At 38.3% G+C, this 21,288-nt stretch overlaps 1 protein-coding gene across 1 annotated transcript in view; it reads right to left on the minus strand.

Annotated features, from left to right (window-relative positions):
* Positions 1–21,288, minus strand: part of myo5aa (myosin VAa) — a 73,195-nt gene that overhangs the window by 40,068 nt on the left and 11,839 nt on the right. Inside the window, exons 2-8 of the mRNA XM_061964455.2 lie at positions 18,586–18,696; positions 15,171–15,342; positions 12,258–12,402; positions 7,284–7,440; positions 4,950–5,093; positions 2,763–2,844; positions 173–280 (exon numbers count right to left, since the gene is read on the minus strand). Of these exons, the coding sequence (XP_061820439.2) occupies positions 173–280; positions 2,763–2,844; positions 4,950–5,093; positions 7,284–7,440; positions 12,258–12,402; positions 15,171–15,342; positions 18,586–18,696 (919 nt within the window). The remainder of the gene's footprint in view (positions 1–172; positions 281–2,762; positions 2,845–4,949; positions 5,094–7,283; positions 7,441–12,257; positions 12,403–15,170; positions 15,343–18,585; positions 18,697–21,288) is intronic.

Consider the following 21,288-nt stretch of genomic DNA (forward strand, 5'->3'; position numbering starts at 1 on the left):
ATGATTCTAGGGAGGCGGACGGTTGCATCCATACCACAGAGATGAAAACAAAATTGGTGAAAATACATCTGTGCACACCCCCCTGCTAAATGCTACTACAGTATGGACAACTTGCAAAATGTACACCTAAAGTTTACATGGAATCTACTACGTCTCTACCACAAGTATTTACCAAGCAACGAGAAGGCGTGGCGGGTGGTGCAGAGCTCCTTGGTGTCGTCTACACCTTCGATCACGGGACTGCGGCCCTGCCAGGTATACACAAAGTCGTTTGCATTGCCTAAGAGGGGGGAAAGCACATTGAAGAAAGGTTTACATGCCACCGTTGATAAAAATCATTATCTATTACCCACACACAAGGCTCCTAAAGGGCCCCCTTCCAACCCTAAACCCATACACACACTTGGTATGTTTACATGCACTAAAAACAAATTATTGCATGTTTTTGGTTGAAACCACCTTATAAACAAACATTAAAAACCTTATTTAGGTTTACGACTTTTTAAAGATGGGATTACCATATATAGAACACATATAGATAAACCCATCCATCCATCCATTTTCTACCGCTTATTCCCTTTGGGGTCGCGGGGGGCGCTGGAGTCTATCTCAGCTACAATAGGGCGGAAGGCGGGGTACACCCTGGACAACTCGCCAACTCATCGCACGGCCAACACAGATAGACAGACAACATTCACACTCACATTCACACACTAGGGCCAATGTTAGTGTTGCCAATCAACCTATCCCCAGGTGCATGTCTTTGGAGGTGGGAGGAAGCCGGAGTACCCGGAGGGAACCCATGCAGTCATGGGGAGAACATGCAAACTCCACACAGAACGATCCGGAGCCTGGGATTGAACCCAGGACTACTCAGGACCTTCATATTGTGAGGCAGACGCACTAACCCCTCTCCACCGTGCTGCCTATAGATAAACCATCAGAAATAATTAGATTTTGTTCTTGAAAAAAAAGTGACTTTTCGGGGGGGGGTGTTTACAAAAAGGTGCCAAATAATTCAATATAAGGTAGCCAGAATATTAATTTAAATAATCATATAATCTGTTATTATCTCGTAAAATGTTATCATAGATATGCCACATTTTCTTTTACTTAAGAATGTAAACTCGATATTAGCTGATACACATAGGATTCTCATTAGTGGATAATATGAATCCTAAAAATACATCATCAATATTATGAGTATATTATTATTATTTACGCATTTCCTGGGAGTGAAGTATCGCCCTGTCTTTAAAAACTAGTGACACCTTTGTTTGTATTTTTAATCGAGGGTCTTTGAATGCACCACAGCTATAGGCAATAGGATGCAAAACTGAAACTTGTACATACCGGCAACTTTCTCCTATGCTACCACATATAGATTTATTTTCTTCCACTTTTCTTCTATCCCCTCCTCTTTGTTCCAAAATGCTGGTGCTGTGTGTGAATGCTTAAAGGTGAGCTTTGACGACGCTGGGTTTGCTGCATGGTGCAACAAACCATTTCGTATTTTTTATAGGTAGTGGTAGATATTCCTAATTCGATTCAAGCAGCCTTGTTATTAAACTTTCACGGCTATATTAGCTTTATATTTACATAAATGGCAAAAAAAAATTATAACGTACATATTTAAATAGCAGGAAAAAAATCGTAAAACTTTAAAAAAGCCCAGAGCCCCGGTACAACATCCGTAGTTACCGACCCACATCGACACTCTTGTCTGTACACACGCTTCAATTCTTAGGTCTTAAACACTAAATTATTCTTGTCAATAAAAAATGTCAGCTACCCAAAAATATCCAAAATACTTTAGTTAGAAGTCCATGTTGAAACATTAACATAAAGGATTAGTTAATAGTAAAAATAAATGGCATTTTTAATTGGACATTTTATATTGTTAGTCTTATTTGTGCAGTTTTGCCATTTTTGGGTAATTTCAGGAAAAGTGAAGATAATTAGTTAGTTTTCTCTAAAATAGAAAATTTGACTAATATTTATTCAACAAATTCCTAGGATCTCTTAAGGGTAATAAAATTAAACAGAACATTAGTATAACTAAATGATACATATTTAAATATAGTTAAATTAAATCTAATTCATTAAAAACAAATTCTGAAAACAAACACTTTTTTTCTGCTATCTGAAGTGTCAGTTCCACCAAAAACAAATCTGTTACAACATTTAACACGTAAATTAATGAATGAACTGTTGCCTGGCAACCGGGGCATGGACTCTGTGACAAATACCCTCTATTTACTGAGCCAGCAAGTCGGCAGGAGAGGAAGACAGCAGCTGTGTGTGAGTGCGTGCGAGTTCCGTGACTTAGATGAGCAGGTGCAGACCCACAGTGGGTGTGCTCTGCATGAAAGCCTGTTCGACAACAGAGTCTTGTGTGTGCCTCGCTACCAGCAATGACATCATCATAAAAGTCTTGATATGATACGAAACATGACAGACGATTTAAAACATCTTCCCTTGACTGGTTTGAAGATGTGGAAAGAATCCCCTGTAGGAGCTCCATTTCAGTTTCATTGGAACATAATTGTATGTTTTATCATATCCATACATGTGCTTGGATTAATGACTTATCGAGATGGTTGCTTTTCAGTGTTTTGGCAATTACCAGGTAGTATAGTACCTACACTTCTAACAGAGGTCACTTGCATTTTCTCAGGGACCACTAGTGACCCACAGACCAAACTCTAAGAAAGACTGGGGGAGTGTACGTCTATTTGTGTAGGTCAGTATACAACACTTACTCAGTTTTAGTTTCTTGAACTCCGGCAGATGCGATGATGCACAAAGCTGATAAAAGATATGATAATTCCTCTCCTCGTCCGCCTGCAAGAAAACAAATGAGGCAATACTTTATTAAAATTGAAGGATCCATTGCATCCAAATAAAATATTGTGATTTGCGATGAAGGTGCTACCAAAACACATACTACGCAATAAGTGATATCAGCAGGCTGTTGCAGGCCCGCCCACATTTTGGAGCTAAAAGTGGGTGTTACAAAATGTGCTGAAATTCGTTAGAAAACAAGCCTAAAATCACTACTTTTACCTCTAGACATATTTTTTTAGGTCAAGAACTATGAAACAAGTGCCAATTTTGTCTGCCTAAAGAAACATAATTCAAAACTAATTTTATAAATACATGTACGTATATAAATTTCAGCACTATCTTCAGAATTTTCCAATGACTAATTGATTTTTACTAAATCACAGTTTAAAAACATTGAGGAAATTTAACCATTCAGGTGCAGTGACACTGTAATGATCAAAACATCCAAGCACAAAAATCAACGTTTTTATTATCAGCCACATTTTCCACGAGGCGCAAAAGGTGAATACATTCATGTATACTTGAATTATGTACAATATACTCGAATATCATGTTTTTTTTTTTCTTAGGAAAAAACATTTAAAAACAGATAGTCTTACAGTAGGTAGGGGATTCATACCGCCCCATTTGTCGCGGTTTACCTGACACATGAAACGTGACGAATTGAAGGGTTGCACTATCAACTTTTGCCACAAGATGGCAGTAGAGCAGGGGTGGGCAAACTTTTTGGCTCTTGAGCCACATTGGCTTTTAAAATTTGCACGTGTTGCATTTTAAAGCATATCATATCTGTTGGAGCTAATAGTAGACTTCTCAAACATTGGCTATTCAATTATAATACATCTTTTTTCAACCATATCATATTAGATCGGCGAGGCACGAATGGTAGAGCGGCCACAAGTGAGCAGGAGAGATGCAGTCACTGCATAATGACTTGGGTCACTTGCATTGCTGCCTTACCATTTCCATATGGACACAGCCAAACATTTACAAAATATGACAAGGACAATATGTAAAGCCTTGTCCTTTATCTCAACACATATCAGCTGATGCTAAAACATGTACACAAAGACTCTGCGGCCATGTTTAAATGTTTATTAAGAGATGGATTAACTTTTAGGATTAGATCAAGGTAGTTTCCTCCTACTTGTGTTGACATTATCAAGAGCATAAAACATAGTCCAAAAGGATCGGTTTATCGTATGTAAAGTACTGTATGGTTGTCACAGGCTTTGCATTGTTGCAATGCTGGCATGGAAAACATGTCAAAGATTGTTTCACCTTGTGATCTACTGTTTTGTCGTTTTGCACTCATAACTAAATATGAACTAAATATGAAGTGACAACTGTGGAATTCCATTAAAATAATGACAAGAGACATAAAAAGTACTGAGATGTCTGGTTTCCTCACTGTACTACACTTAAGTGTCAAAGAACAGTGCAAAGTTAGAAATCAGATAGAACTGTGCTGTGCTTCTGGTAATGAACTGCAGTGCATAAAGTCGACATAACTTCTTTGTTCCTCGTCAAAACATTATATTGATAGGACTTTTTTTTCGAAACTTCCCCATGAAATAAATATATTTAACATATCATTTTTATTGGGCAGCACGGTGGAACAGGGGTTAGTTCAAGTGCCTCACAATAATGCACCTGGAGATACAGGTAGGTTGATTGGCAACACTAAATTGGCCCTGTCTGTGAATGTGAGTGTGAATGTTGTCTGTCCATCTGTGTTGGCCCTGCGATGAGGTGGCAACTTGTCCAGGGTGTACCCTGCCTTCCGCCTGAATGCAGCTGAGATAGGCTCCAGCACGCTCCGTGCCCCCAAGAGGGACAAGCGGTAGAAAATGGATGGATAATTTTTATTTCAATAATTTGATAGATGAAGTGGCGACTTGTCCAGGGTGTACCATGCCTTCTGCCCGAGTGCAGCTGGAATAGGCTCCAGCCCCTCCGCGGCCACAAAGGGAAAAGCGGTAGAAAACGGATGGATGGATAGGTCTTGCAATAAAATTTTAATAAGACCATGCCTAAACAATTAGTAAAAAAGCAACCAATCATAGCAAACCTACAGTACAGTAAATGTTTCTAACACTCACCTGGAACACCACCCTGGATTTTTCCAGAAGATATGTCCTCATGTTGGCACCAATGATTCTGTAGCGGTTGTCAAAGCCGATCTCGATATACTTTCCAAAGCGACTGCTGTTGTCGTTGCGAGTTGTCTTAGCATTTCCGATGGCCTGAGAGAGAAGACAAACATTACCATCATTGTCATCATTGACATTTTTGTAATGGCTCAGTCAGAAGGTCTTGTTAAATAATGAAAAATATTCAACAGTCTAACGCAGGCAGTTTGACAGGCACTACAGTTCGGAATCTGAACGAATATTTGGGGACAAAAGGGCTCCAAAGTTGCATACAATTCCAGCGTTTATTTTCAGCAAATGGACTTCAGTTCAATGTGCATTAAAGAGATTATGCTTTTTATTAGATTTGTTGTGTGATGTCTCCACCTAAAGGTACCATTGATGGCAAAGAGGCAAAATGTGAAGATGACATATGACCCAGAAATCAAAAAGTAAATGGAAAACAGAGGAAAGTAATGCACCCACCCCTATCCTGACTGCTAAGCATAAAATGGCTAAAATGACAGTAAACAAAATAGATTGCATATTAGAAACAGCCCTGCGATGAGGTGGCGACTTGTCCAGGGTGTACCTGAATGCAGCTATATAGGCTCCAGCACCCCCCGCGACCCCGATAGGGACAAGCGGTAGAAAATGGATGGATGGATGGATATTAGAAACAAAGCAGCACTGTGTCTTTAAGTCATGTCCACAAGTTGCGGGTTTATGTTTTGTTATTTTTGTTTTACAGCTTAACTTCTTTTTAAACTTACAGTGATACCTCAACTTAAGAGTGCCCCAATTCAAGAGTGTTTTGAGATCAGAGCTGTCTCTCGGCTAATTGCTATGCTTTAAGTTGCAAGCAAAACTGTGAGATACAAATATCCCCGCCATTAGTTTGCATAGTAAATGTCACAGTGAACCCTGTAAGATCCGGCCCAATACATCTGGTCTTACTCGCTAGCATTAGCGTATAGCTAAATATCGACATAACTTTGTTTTCCAACCATGGGAAGGAAGGAAGTGAGTGTGAAGGATAGTGTTAAGAAAAAGAAGTGGATGACATTCATGGAATTAAAAAAATAAATCATCAAATACATGACAGAGCGTGTCGCCAACTTGGCGAAGCAATTCAAGAGTATTACTGCTACTCTGCATGGTGAAGCAGTATGAGTCTAATGCCAGGGAAGAAAGTTAAAATAATAGCTAACATTCTATCTATCTATCTATACAATTATGGAAAAACTGCTGATGGCGTGATTGACAGCGAAGCAGCTAGAAGGAGATGCCGTAAGAGTAATTGCTGTGCATTATTTTTTTTTTTACATTACTTCCTAAATGACTGTGGTTTTATTGATTTTCTACATTAATTTTTTCCCCCAAAAAATTGGATTAAAAGGAATGTACATGTTAAACTTGTGATGTTTTGGGGGTGGGGGCGAGCACTAATTAAATTGATTTCAATTAATTTTAATGAAAGACGCTGATTTGAGTTACAAGTGTTTGAAAGAGTTAAGAGCTCCAATTTAGCTCGTAACTTGAGGTACTACTGTACTTTATATGGCAGTTAAGAATGCTAACAAGTGAAATGCAGTCAAGTCTCAAAGAATGTTGCCTACCAAGCAGACATCCTCCTCTTTACTTTTTCATACAAATTTAATTCAGAATTGATTAACGTTATCCCCGACTTAAACAAGTTGAAAAACTTATTCGGGTGTTACTATTTAGTGGTCAATTGTACGGAATATGTACTGTACTGTGCAATCTACTAATAAAAGTATCAATCAATCAATCAAAAGACAGTTAAATTGTATGAGACATAAACACTGACCGTATGTTTAAAATGTTTTATGATAAAAGTTTTACCCTGGAACAAACTATAATCACATTTCCTTTATTGTTTTCGTATACTTATGGGTAAAATGTTATCTCAAAATCTGAACAAATGCCAGCTTGACCTCATATCCCGCAGTGCATTGTGTTCAACATTAAGAGACGGAAAGTCAGTCTTTCACTGCGTACAAGATATCTATTTAAATATGTGTGTCACAAACATTTAAATGCCTTACACACACACATGTACATGCGCACGCACACACAAAACAATATCGTAAAAGGCTGATGCAGATATTACGCCTGCATCCAGGAATTGTTGCTGCAGTTACATCACTGTGACCCAAGTACACCTTCTATTCATCCAGTCAGCTTGCCTCTGATTGGTCAGAGTGAAAGTAGACAGGAGGAAGAGGGAGATTCTGGTCGAAGGGAGAGGAGAGGAGAGGAAATAAGAGAATGTGCCCTCACCTCCATGATTGGGTTAGAAGCCAACACTTTCTCTTCAACGTTGGCCTCGCTGGCTGAGCCGCTGACCGTGGCAAAGTATCTCATGGCATACTTGGCCGACACAGTCTTTCCTGCCCCCGACTCTCCGCTGACAATGATTGACTGGTTCCTCTCATCCCTGAAACAAGACGTTACAGTGACGTGCTGTGATCTGGGTGATGCATTTTACTCAGTGATTGGTGTGTTTCAAGGAAATGATAGGGTAGATGGCTCTCTAATAACAGACAAAGGGAAAGTGTAAAGCTGTAATTATTATCAGCAGGCATGGGCAAACCTTCTAACCTCATTGCTCTTTGCATGCTTTGATAGGAGATGTACCCTGAAGAGGAGGCTTAGACAAAACCCTTCTGTTACAAAACTGGGCTGAGATACTTGGTATTATCAGTCTTAAACTGGCTTTCAAAGAATACCGGTATGCTGATTCTCAATACTTTATTGATATTTCTTTACCTGATACAAGCAATACTTTAAGTCAGGTTAGTTTTCTAGCATGCACACATCGCACGGTATGGAATGGCCTCAATCTCGTTACCTTGCGTAATGACAATAAAGCTGATTCTGATTCTGATTCTGATTCTTCTGAGTTGTTGTTAGAGGACAATGATTTATTGGTACACGTAATGATAATATACTTTATTTTCTCAAAGGACAGTTGAATTAAAAAAAAGTCAATTTGAACGTACTTTAGAGTAGTGTACATACAGCTTGTATAGCAGCATAGGTGCACTATCCACTGAATATGAGTTAACACACACTTGTTGGCTCTAGGGACCAACACGCCAAGGATGTCCTGTGACACTTAAACTGTAGTAACTGGAGTCTCTACACATAAAAGAACATAAATAAGGGGGAACCAGACCAAGAGGTGATTTATATATTCCATCGGGAAAAGCTGCACACTGACAAAGATGGGACAGTTGGCCGTTGCCTACAAAGTGCAATGGTGGACAAGTTTGCCAAAACCAGTAATAAAACGGAAGGCACTGTAATATACAGTATCCAGTTTTTTCAAATAAGCGTCAGGTGCATTCATAAAAAGCAAGTCTCCATATTCTAGTAAAGGCATAAAAGTGGTCAGAATCAACCGTTTCCTAACTTGTAGGAAAAAACAGGAATTGTTTCGAAAGAAAAAAAACAACAATTTAATGTTAAATTTTGGCCACAGGTTTTTCTAGGTGTGATTTAAACTACAAATTCTCATCAGTAACAATCCCCAAGTACTGATGTGTCGTGACCATTTCAAGTTCAAACTTATAAGCAGTTGATATTTTGGTAATGTTCGATGGCAGTCCGTTGCCATTTGAAAATCTCATCACCTTAGATTTATCTGTATTTAGCACTAGTCTCAGCTGAGTCAGCTGGGACTGAACAACATTAAAAGCAGACTGCAGGAACTCAAAGGTTTGCGCTACAGCAGAGGATGAACAATATATGACCGCGTCATCTGCATAAAAAAGGAACGCAGCATCTGACACATTATCACAGAGATGATTTACATAGATGGAAAACAACAAGTACCCTGAGATATAGAGGTGTCACAAAAATCTATTTTTGAATGAATCGCGATTCTTACCTGTAACGACTCTTAATCGATTAATTGTAGATGCCCATATCTGCTGTACAGATTTACTTTGGAAAATAAAAGTGTGGGATATTTCTCTTATTGCCTTATTTGTATTTGTTAAATGTTTGGGTAGAATTTATTAAACAAAACCAGTTTTCTTTTAAGTAATATAGAAATGTATCAGATCTGTTATGTATTTTATGGAGGAATGTAGTTAATCATAGTACTGGCACCTAATGTTATTTAAAAAAGTGTTGATTTTGAATGGAGGATTGATTCTGATTCGGATCGTTACCCCATTTCCATGTTAGGAATCTCATTACTGGACGAGGAATGTTTGAAAATATGCGTACGAGGTTCGACAATAAAATCTGACTTTAAAAAGAAGGGCCTATATTTGTTAGGACTTGCAGATTTACCAGGATCCACTTTCTTGACCTCAAACAAATTCATCCAAGGAGTAAAACTAAATGTAAGGGGGAAAGGATGGTGACATACAAACCTTCTGAACATTCAGTTGATTTGGATGTGGCAATAAAGAGTAAAAAAAAAAACCAGAAAAAATAAAAATGTTCATTAAAACAATTAAGTACAGCTGATTTATCAGTTTGACTACATAAGTCTTTCACAATACAAGTTGGCAGATATTTGTGGTTATGACTTTCCAGAATTTCTTGGGATCATTGAAGGTACTGGTGGTTTGCACAAGATAAAACTCAGACTTTGACTTCTTGACAAGAGATCTCCTGCTGCCTTAAAAACATCCAGTGAGCCTGGGATTTGGTATTTCTAGCCATGGCCCAGGTAGCATCCCTTTCTTTTGACTGGACAGTTCAGGAGACAACCAAGGATTACTTCTACTTTTCACTCTGAAATTATGTAGAGGAGCATGTTTGTTTATCAATCCATCCATTTTCTACCGCTTCACCCGTTCGGGGTCGCAGGGGGTGCTGGAGCCTATCTCAGCTGCTTCAGGCGGAAGGCGGCGTACACCCTGGACAAGTCGCCACCTCATCACAGGGCCAACACAGAGATAGACAGATAACATTCACACTCACATTCACACACTAGGGCCAGTTTAGTGTTGCCAATCAATCTATCCACAGGTGCATGTTTGTTGGAGGTGAGAGGAAGCCAGAGTACCCGGAGGGAACCCACGCAGTCACGGGGAGAACATGCAAACTCCACACAGAAAGATCCCGAGCCCAGTCTCGAACCCATTATAATATTGATAAATGCACCATGAAAATATTTCCAGGCCAACTCAACATCACTAAAAAGAGTGATCATGGACCAATCAAAGAGCCATAAATCATAATAAAAAGCTTGCTCACAAAAATGCTTAAAATTATGTTTAACAATAATTAGTGGCCTCGCTTTTAAGAGCTTAGCTTGACACACAGTGGCAATAACACAGTAGTCACTCAAATCATTTGCAACAATACCAACATGAGAGTATTTATTATGATGAGCATTTGTTAAAAAAAGATCTAGAAAGAAAAGATTTCTCTGGGCATTTGAGATTTGGACGGGTTGGGCCGCTAATGAGCTGTGTAAGAGTAAAAAAGTCACAGGTTGATTCAAAACCATCAGTGGCAAACGACAACCAGTCACAATTCATATCCACAATAAGAAGAATCTCATTAAAGTTTAGGGTGAAAGCTGATTGTTTAGTGACAGTAGGGCCTAACTGCTTGCTGAAGGGGGTCTGTAACAACCAATAATAATTATAAAACTGTCCCTAAGGAGTTCCGCTTTAAGTGCAAGGAATTCAAATTGTTTGCTGTGGAATACAGACAATAAAGGAGCTACATTAAATTTATGTTTTATATATATTGCAATTCTGCCACCTTTTCTAGCCTTTAATATCTTTATCTGTGATGGATTACTTAAACCAGGTTTCAGACAAGACAAATATGTCAGTATCAGTAGTTTTAGCCCAGATCCTCATAAGATCTAGTTGAGGAAGTAGACTTCTAACAATTAGATGAATAATGCCAAGCCCAGGTCTGGATTTAAAATCACAAAGGGTACTCAAACACTTACTATCTGGACCAGGGTTAGGTTGAACTACCATTGAGGAGACCGAGGTCATGTCCTTAGTATTTTTTCTAAGTGACAAGAAGATGATGTAACTGACTGCAAATGTACTTTGTGTAGCACATTGTGTGCGCTGTACAACATCATGCAGTAGATCATCCTCTCTCAATATACGATATTTGGTAATGCACAGTGTATTTACCATAACATTTGTTCATTAACATAACCATAACTTACTTTAAATATATATATACAGTATATATATATATATATATACACACACAAACATTTTAGGGGTGGACGGTAACTATCTAACGAAATAAAAAATTATTCTGATACAAAAAAAAGCTCCAATGAGTAGGGCTGGACGAGTAATCAAATTTAGATTTTGATTTTGACTTGTCATGGTTATTAAAACATTCTAATGAATGAAAAGCAAATAACAGGCCGTGGGAAATCCATGCAAATTCCAGAGCTTGTAACGGTTAAAGAGAGAAGTGAGGGTATAACTGAAAAAAACGGACCACATCCACTCGAAGTTTGGGATCTCACCATGGTTGCCACTACCATTTATTTGATACAGCGCCAGTATTCCAAATCACTTATTTCCAATAACTTCAATCACTTAAGTTGAGATTCCAGAACAACAAAAAAGAAAAGTGGGAGCTTAGAAAAATGGCATCCTCATGTTTAATAATCACCCCAAATAATTGTGTTGATTATTTTTGCCATAATTGTCCAGCCCAACCAATGAGGCAAGATTACTCGTACGTGTGCTGGAGGTGTGTCAAGTTCTCCTTATCTCCTACCTGTATCATGCTATTTGCACAAAAAGGTTCTGCAAAAATTACCCGTGTAGTGTAAAAAACATTGCGCTTCAATGCACCAAACCTCATCAGCCACCTGAAATGCCAACATTGCTGCATCAGTGTTTTCAAAGCCTAGAAAGCCGCCTGCGCTGCTAAAGAAGCTGCCCCAAAGTTAGCCGCAAAAATAAGTGTGCAGGTACTACAGTTAAATCTAAACTAAACAAAATGAGATATAAATAAATTATCGGTTATTGGTCTTGAGAAGCAGCAAGTTATCTGTGTCAGTTAACGGTTCGAGGAAAAAAACATATTGTGCATCCTTATTATAACTAACAAAATGGAGGGAACATACTAATTTGGAATGTGCAAATAATAAAGCACTTCATAGTCTGTGAAGAAAGAGCAAAACAGAGTATATAATCTGCATGCAACTGTGTATAAAAACCAGCTGACAGAGCAAAATACGTTATGACTACAGTGAGGAGTAAGATATGAGAGGCTAAGAATGAAGTGTAAACAAACCTGGCCATTTGTTTGTAAGCCTCCTCTGCCACAGCAAAGATGTGTGGGTCCATGTCTCCCATGTTCTGGCCACTGTAGGCGTTGATGATGTCTGTCCCGTAAATGGGCAATGTCTCGTAAGGGTTGATGGCCACCAAAACAATTCCTGCCACAAAAAGGAAATATGTGTATACTGTGCTAGCAACGAAGATAGCAGACTTACACATGTATGTTGCATTATGCCATAAACAATAGGTGGGTTGCAATCACGTGACCTAAAGGCACATCCGGGCACTTCCAGGTTTCAGGCGATAGTCTAAGCCCCATTAGACTCCTGTTTATTTACCTGCATCAGTGTAGATTTAGGCGTATGTTAAAAGATTTAGAGGCAAATATAAAAGCGATCATGAAAAAAATTGTTTAAATGGGATGGAGTTGAGTTTTACACTCTTAAGAAAAAAATATATTTTTAAAATTTAAACCATTTATCATGACCAAGAGGTTACTGCTACCTCACTTTACTTGACACTTACAGTATTTACAGAAGACAAGATTGAAGGCACATCATGTCTTTACATCTGAGGGGTCCACATTAGTCGGTAAAAGACAAAGTGTGGACCTATTCATGCATCGGTAACGTATTTGATTGACATAACGAGTGCTGTGCTACTGTGATCATGACACTCATGAGAAAAAGGATAAGTTTGTTTCAGTGACGTGCGGTCATTGGAGGCAGGTGAGGCGGGGCCTCACCTGCCATCATGGAAAGAAAAAAATGTAAAAAGAAAAAACATGTATTAAATTGTTATATGTATCCAGGGATTATACTATAAAGTTATTTTCCGCTTAACTTCACCAGTTTTATATTATTTTTATTCAAAATCGCTGAATTTTCACATTTGCCGTTCAAATACTGAGAAGAGACGGTGCGGTGATCAGCAGCCAGTTGAGGCACGTCACTCAATTGTACCTCACCATGGATTGCGGACTCGGCTAACTGCTGGCCTGCTGTGCAGTGAGACCGTATTGCTATATGAATTATATTATACATTTCCATAGTTTAGTTAGCTGAGGTATATAATGTACAGTGTATTTTGTCAACAACTGTATGTGTGTAAAGTATTTCTTGTGCTGGGCAATCATAAAACTGCTGCAAAGACGCACTGTGTGAGGCTCGCGTAATCCCGCCTCCTGGTGCCGGTTAATGCACTTCCGCCGCGGACTGCACCCCCCGACGGGAGCGCCACACCAACCAAAGCCCACACCAAAACCCTCCACGTGCAAGACCGAATCCACCCCAAAAAAGTCACTTAACAAGAAGCCAAAAAGTGCAAAAACAACATTGCTCGCGCCGGAGGAGCCGTGAACGACTGCAGGGACACAACATTAGGTACACATGCAGACTGCAGCACGGATTTCATATTTCATTCATTCACAACTCCTCCAACACGAACACCACTGTTCCCGCACTTATAAGTAAAGGTAAGACCATAACGTTTTTTTTATTAAATGTGCTTTTTTGTGTGCTACAGTTTGTATGTGTAAAGTTAAAGTTAAGTTAAAGTACCAATGATTGTCACACACACACTAGGTGTGGTGAAATTTGTCCTCTGCATTTGACCCATCTCCTTGCTCACCACCCCCTGGGATGTGAGGGGAGCAGTGGGCAGCAGCGGCGCCGCGCCCGGGAATAATTGTTGGTGATTTAAACCCCAATTCTAACCCTTGATGCTGAGTGCCAAGCAGGGAAGAATGCTGGTATGAGCTTTTAAACATAACCCGTTAACTGCTGCCAATCAAATGGTGAATAAGATACTCTTTAGGGTTCATATGTTTGTAAATCTGACTGTGATGAAGTCAGTGCCTCACCAGTCATGAACCTCACCGCACGTCACTGGTTTGTTTGAAGTTGATTTCCTGCTACGTATATTAGTGTCATCTACAATTCATATCTGCAGTTGTTTTTATGGTGTGAAGTTCATATTTTGTCTCATTATTTAGCTATAGATGTCCCTGTTGTTCAGCATGAATCTTTACTAGCGATATCAAGATATAGTTTATGCTGTTGAGCCTACAAGAGATGTATTCATCTAGTTTATTAATACTATTAAGGATATTTTGTTGATGCTAACTAATAGCGCCAAAGACGCTATAATGTGGTCATCCATGTCAAATAAAGCACTCGGCTTTCCTGCACAACAACATAAGCTTTTAGTTTCTGTTATGAAAATTGACAACGAAAATACGGTGGATTGGACCAAAGTTAGTTTATTTGCACAACTAGGTCTTCGTAGTTATATTTAGGCATAGCAACCAAAAAACAACACAAACTAATGCGATCTCTTGTTCTTTCTTTCTTTACATTTATTTCTGCTCTCAAACACTCCTAATATAATAGAGAATAACCTTGATTGCATCAAAGAAAGTTTCTCAAACAAATCAAATGTTAAAACAAACATTTTACAAAGTGAACCCCTGCAGACACAAGCATGGTTCGATTGTATTCCACATGATGATGAAAGTGATATTTTTAAGAGCCATTTCCTTCGACACACTTCTGTTTTTTCCCCTGACTTTGTTACCTTTATCAACCACTTTTTTCGGTACTCTATGAAAGCCCTTTTCTATATCTCTATTTGAATGATTGGAAAATCCAAGAACAGAAAGGCATTTTCTGCTCAAACTCTACACTCCCTCTCAATGGTTTTAATGCCACGCGCAAGCTGTTTAACCATTGTATGAATTAAGAAGAAAAACAGACGTGACGTCATATGCAACCCTCTTATACCACTAAATATTTGGTACAACACACTAGGATTAAATATACAGTCAGAAACAGACACTAGAAAGGCATAGCTCATAGACTGCCACAATGTATCCCACTGAGCATCCTTCAACTGTATTGCCTCGTATAGCAGCCAAGGGAGTTCCTACCACAGTAAGTGTAGATGAGCTTTGAGTCAATGAAGCGAACTTTGAGGTTGTGCAGCACTGCCGGCTCGTGGAGGTAGCTGAGCGCCGTGAGGTCATTCTCACCCACCAGGATGTCAGGGTTACGAAGGTAGGGCAGGTTCTTTGTCTTGGGGTCCAGCTTGTGCTCGAGGTTCTGAAGATAGGCAGGCCGGCAAGAAAAATATATAGATATACGATCAAAAATCAATTATCTAAAAATAAAGACCCATTATTACAGAGGTTTGTATTGATGATGATTGTTGCAGCACTAACTTGTGTGTCTGTATTATGACATGATGATTACTGCATTACCCTGAATATATAGAAAAACGACTTTGTAGATTGGAAAAAAATTAAATGAAAAAAAGAAATACATGGTTGTACAACAACAACCACAATGTACTGCACAGGGAAACCACCAATTGTTGATACTGTATGTACAGTATATTCATTGTTAAAGCTGTCAAAAACCAGGGTCTGAAAATAAGGTGACGCAAATGACACTGTTGATCATGTTTTCACATGAAAAAGCCCATGTTGAGCTTGCAATTAATCAAGCCACCACTTTTCCCCCACGCTTTAAACCCTGCACTTTATATACAATGTTGTGGCTAATTTATGGATTTTTATTTTGCTGACATTGACATTTAAACAATGTTAGTAACAATAATTAAAAGCGGCTTTGGTTTTGTAGGAAGCTTTATTTATTTCCCCCCAGGCCAAGCTCCCTTCGACTGCATCTCCACCTAGTCAGCCATGTTGATGTTTTTAGCACTTCCATATCGAGTCTACTGGCAGATATAAGTTACAACTATACTCACATTTTTATTAGAAATGGCAGCAGCTGACAATTTTAGCATATATGAGTATGTAGGAGCCAGTTTACCCTACAAGAAAATAGAGCAAAATAAAGAACTCATTTACTACAATATTGGACTACAGCGGTATAAAAATGGCGGACTCACGCCAAGCTCATTGGGTAAATGTCTAACTTATATGGAGATATCCGTTGACAAAATATGTCACAATTGTCTGAAATTCCAAACTGCTGATTTGGAAAGAGACAAACGTGTTTTATTAATATCTGCACCACGCCTTCATGGTTTGCATTCACATTTTGGAGAGTTATGAGAATCTCAAATACACAGAAAGGTAAGAAAAGTTGGTTTTCCATAGGGCTGGAAAATAAAACGATATCAATATTATATCATGTAAGACACGTAATCGATATCAATAAAAAAAGTGTTCAATATTTTTTTTTCTTTCTTTGTCGCAAGAAACAGGAAGATGCAAAGCAAGATTGGTTGCATGAACAAAGGCACTTGCTCTGCGGTAACCGAGCAACACAGGAAGTGATCACGAATCAGTGGGAGTGACACGCTAACAGCCAATCAGGTAACGGTATCAACTGTCAAGTTTAGTGGCGCCATGTTGTCTCGCGGTTTATTATTTGCATGCAGTGAGAAGAAAAACTAAAAATGAGGGTTGCAGAGAGCGAATAAATTGTCGATAAAACAGGAAAAGTCACCTGAACAATATGGCATTTTTTTGATTTTTTAAAATTGGACCGTAGTCAGACAAATGTAGACCACCTTAGCCTCGCTCACCCATGCCCACTTTCTAGCAGTAAACCTACCAAAAAAAGGTTATCATCTGGTTTCTCTTTGTTTACATGTTCTCACTTTGCACTAATTTGTCACACTTTTTTAAGCATTTCTTACAAATTCCTTATTTTCGCACTTTAGTTTAAAAAGGTTATTGTTTTCCATGTTTCTGTTGAGATTTCCTCTCCTTTCTTCCTTGACAGCTGAGGAGGTTATAATTAAAGGAAGGTTAAACTTAAAAAAAACATTTTTAGATTTAATCTATTTTTCTTCTGATCCTTATTTTCGATTGGTCATGAAACTAATTAATAATTATCGATATCAACCGATACAATACACATAAATCGCGATACAGTTTTGAGCCATATCGACCAGCCCTATTTCAAATTGTTTTGGAAACTGTGGACGTCGTGTCCTCCGGACCAAAAAGGAAAAGAACCATCCGGACTGTTATAGGCGCAAAGTTCAAAAGTCAGCATCTGTGATGGTATGGGGGTGTATTAGTGCCCAAGGAATGGGTAACTTACACATATGTGAAGGCACTATTAATGCTGAAAGGTACATACAGGTTTTGGAGCAACATATGTTGCCAACCAAGCAACATCTTTTTCATGGACACCCCTGCTGATTTCAGCAATACAATGCCAAGCCACATTCTGCATGAGTTACAACAGCGTGGGTTAATAGTAAAAGAGTGCGGGTACTAGACTGGCCTGCGTGTAGTCCAGACCTGTCCGCCATTGAATATGTGTGGCGCATTATAAAGCGTAAAATACGACAACGAAGACCCCGGACTGTTGAACAACTTAATCTGTACATTAAGCAAGAATGGGAAATAATTCCATCTGAAAAGCTTTAAAAATTGGTCTCCTCAGTTCCCAAACGTTTACTGGGTGTTGTTAAAAGGAAAAGCCATGTAACACAGTGGTAAAATTGCCCCTGTGCTAACTTTTTTGCAATGTTGCTGCCATTAAATTCTAAGTTAATGATAATTTGCAAAAAAAAAATTACGTTTCTCAGTTCGAACATCAAATATCTTGTCTTTGCAGTCTATTCAATTAAACATAAGTTGACAAGGATTTGCAAATCATTGTATTCTGTTTTTATTTACGATTTACATAATGTGCCAACTTCCCTGGTTTTGGGTTTTGTAGATACTGACATATTGACACACTAAACTGTTCATCTCTTCAGCCACAATTCAAACTAACTATGCTTCACAAAGACACTAGTAACCATGTCTGGCTGGAAGTGCAAAAGCAATCGTTTTTCAAAAAATCCATAAAACACAAACTCTTCCAAATGTATTTCATACAGTGTATCATGAGAATTTCACTTCAGTTAACATGCTGGTTCATCTTTCATCTTCAAAAATTACATATGTTCCTCTTACTCTGATGCTTGTCAAATTCGAAAACAAGAATTAAATATCATTAAGTGTGTTGTTTTGTTGCTGGACGAACAAGACTCTTGTACTGTATGTAGTTTAAATCAACACACTCATTAAAAAAATGCAGTAATTGGGAATGTCTAATTAAATTTTTAGTATCACCAACATTAACAGCACTGCTTTCTTAAGATGCCCAAGAGTAAAAGAGTGCCGGTGGTGGTTTTGAGAAATGAAATTAGTTGCTATATATTTAAATAGCTTCCTGAGGGAATCCTTGTAAACCTCATTTGTGATGAGAGCTAATTGTAAAACCGATAAACGCTAATGATGCGCCCTTAGAGGCAGCAAGAGGAAGAAAGGCCTCAAAAATGGAGCTGAACAGGACGGAGAAGAAGACACTCACCGAGCCATCCTCCAACATGAGCTGCAGTGAGGCGTCGCCATTTTTGTAGTCCTTGGTCAACTCAGCAGACTTCCACACCTCCTCCACATCTGGGATCCACACCCGAGCGGACTGCGGGACACAAGAAAAATAAAGTCAGGATAGAAAAGAAAAACAACATGTAAAGTATTTCCATCAGATTAACTATCCACCAAGGCTTTGTCACCCCTCACATTCCATTAACTATTGTGTTCATATCTCTCAAGGGCAATACTATAGAAATTAAACCTGAATATACTTTAGAGTAGTCAGTGTACAGCTTGTGTAGCAGGATTAGGGATGGGTACTTTTACCATCTGAACTGATACGGTACCAATTCGGGGTACCTGACAATCGCTATTGGTACTCGTTGGTACAAATTTTTGGTACTTTTGTGCGTATGTAGTAATAAATGTTCATTTTCTTCAACAGTGAGCTGATAACTGTGCTGTCCAGTTGTTACATCTTGGTTTTTTTTACCATTTTGATTCTAATTTGCAAGTATGCATTCATTTCAGTTTGTGCTAGGTGTGTTGCCGTGATCTTTGCCATTGTTTAGCTTTTTCACTTGTAGCACTGGTGCTACTAAATGAAAAAAATTATAGTTACACAGAAACATTTTCTAGCAATATGAAATATCTTAAATATCACAATTTCATTATTGACACTCAAACAAGGCACGCGTGTACATACTGTACATATATACACAATATGCTGTCTAAGGCCTACTGTAATGGTCAATTAAACATAAAGAGCATCCCTAAACTGTGCTAGCACTGTCCGTAGCAAGAGTGTAGGGCTGGGCGATATGCACCAAAACTCATATCCCAATATAGTTTGGCCTATAAACTAACCCATGAATAAAAATATCTGTTGACGTAACTAAATATCTCCACCATGCCTTGATGTTAAATTTTTGGGACTCGTAGGGATGCCAAATACTCAAAAACAGGTACCAACAAATAAGAAAAGTAGGTCTAGCATAATAGGATGCCAACTTAAGAGGTGTTTTGAGATAAGAAAAAAGAATAATCCTTGAAATTAGTATAAGAAAAGTCTAATATAATCTCCAATCTTTTTAAAAAAACATTTTTTTTAGCTGTGCTCAATTCTTTAGCTAAAAAAACACAAAAAAACTAAATGTGAAATTAAGTGTCCTGGTTTTAGAGAACATGTTTAAACGTCTTCAGCAACATGAAAATTATTGACCTTTAACAGTGGTGTTTTTATAGGTGAACATTATTATAGGACATAAACATTTATTTTAAATTTATTTAAGAGCAAAATGTGATGAAAGGGTTGAAATCCCTATGTTCGGCGGGTTGTTTTTTTTAAGTCGCACGGGCCATTTTTAGGCGCATTAGCGAGTAAATTTGTCACACCGTACAGCCCTGATGTGGTTGTCTCGGTGCTTGTTTACTATGTTGAGCCTTACTAAGTTTTCATACTAGGGATGTTGAACATGTTGAAAAGAGAAAGTGGAAATTGTGATGTATCGTGTTGTATGCTTGCATGTTCGAAATAAACTCAAACTCAACTCAACTCAACTCATGTTACGATCAAGGTTTTATATTGCCGATTCCGATACTGATCATCCACGAGTGAGATAAACCGATACCAATACCAATCACATGTATTAACTTTAAATTGTTTAATTTATTTAAGGTGAGTGCTATTGACAGTTAAACAATATCATATGGTTGAGCAGAACAAAGTCAATGTTGCAGAATAAGCAGTAACTGTTATTTACTACTCATTTAAATCATTTGTGTGTTCAGGGCATTATTCTCTGAGTTTGTAAACAAAAACAACAAAAAACTTGTTTTGAGAAAATTAAATATTGCTGTGCTCACTCTTGCATCGATCATATACTGATACAATATCGACACCACCAATTTATAGATCGATACGCCCTTCTCTTACATGTTGTGTACCGACTGCGACAATGCTGATACACCAACAGTTGTTGTTATATTATCCTCTCTCTGGACTCTTATTAATCACTTGTTAATTCCCTGTTAATATCTGCTTACTTTCTGCTGTAACGGGGTTCCATCTACATTTCTTAAAGTTTACTAAACACTTATTTATTGGTGTTGTTTCAAGCTAACTTAGCTTAGCTATTAGCATGCCTGATCCAGGCTTTCTCTTGGTGCATAACATGTTTAGGTTTGTCCTTCAGTGATAATACTCCTTGATCATGATACTAAAGATACTAAGAAATGCAGTTTATTTTACATAATGGAGGTCATTATTATTAGCTTAAGGGAGCCGCTCCACACTCTGTATGGAAATAGGCGTTTGCGATCAGCGTTTAAAGGCAATAATCGGCAATGGCAATGGCCGATCACAACATTGTGTGTGCCCACATATCTCTATGACCACAATGACCACCTCGCCGGGCCAGCATTACTGAAAAATTCTGTATTCCTGCAAAAAACGCACTGCAGGTAATTTTTTTATCGTCCTTAAAAGCGTGCTTATGTCCTTTTTGTGTTGAGCTGTCTAAAAAGAATAATGTTTATTTAATTTAACTTATTTTTTTGTCCTGTCCAGCCACTCAAGGAAATCATATTGTTGATGTAGATACCCATATCTGCTGTAAATATTACAAAAGTGTGGGATACTTCTCTTGTTGCCTTATTTGTATTTTACTTTATTAAATGGATTTATATTCATGTTTGG

Source organism: Nerophis lumbriciformis, linkage group LG06 (genome assembly GCF_033978685.3).
Source record: "Nerophis lumbriciformis linkage group LG06, RoL_Nlum_v2.1, whole genome shotgun sequence".
In the NCBI taxonomy this organism is placed as follows: Eukaryota; Metazoa; Chordata; class Actinopteri; order Syngnathiformes; family Syngnathidae; genus Nerophis; species Nerophis lumbriciformis.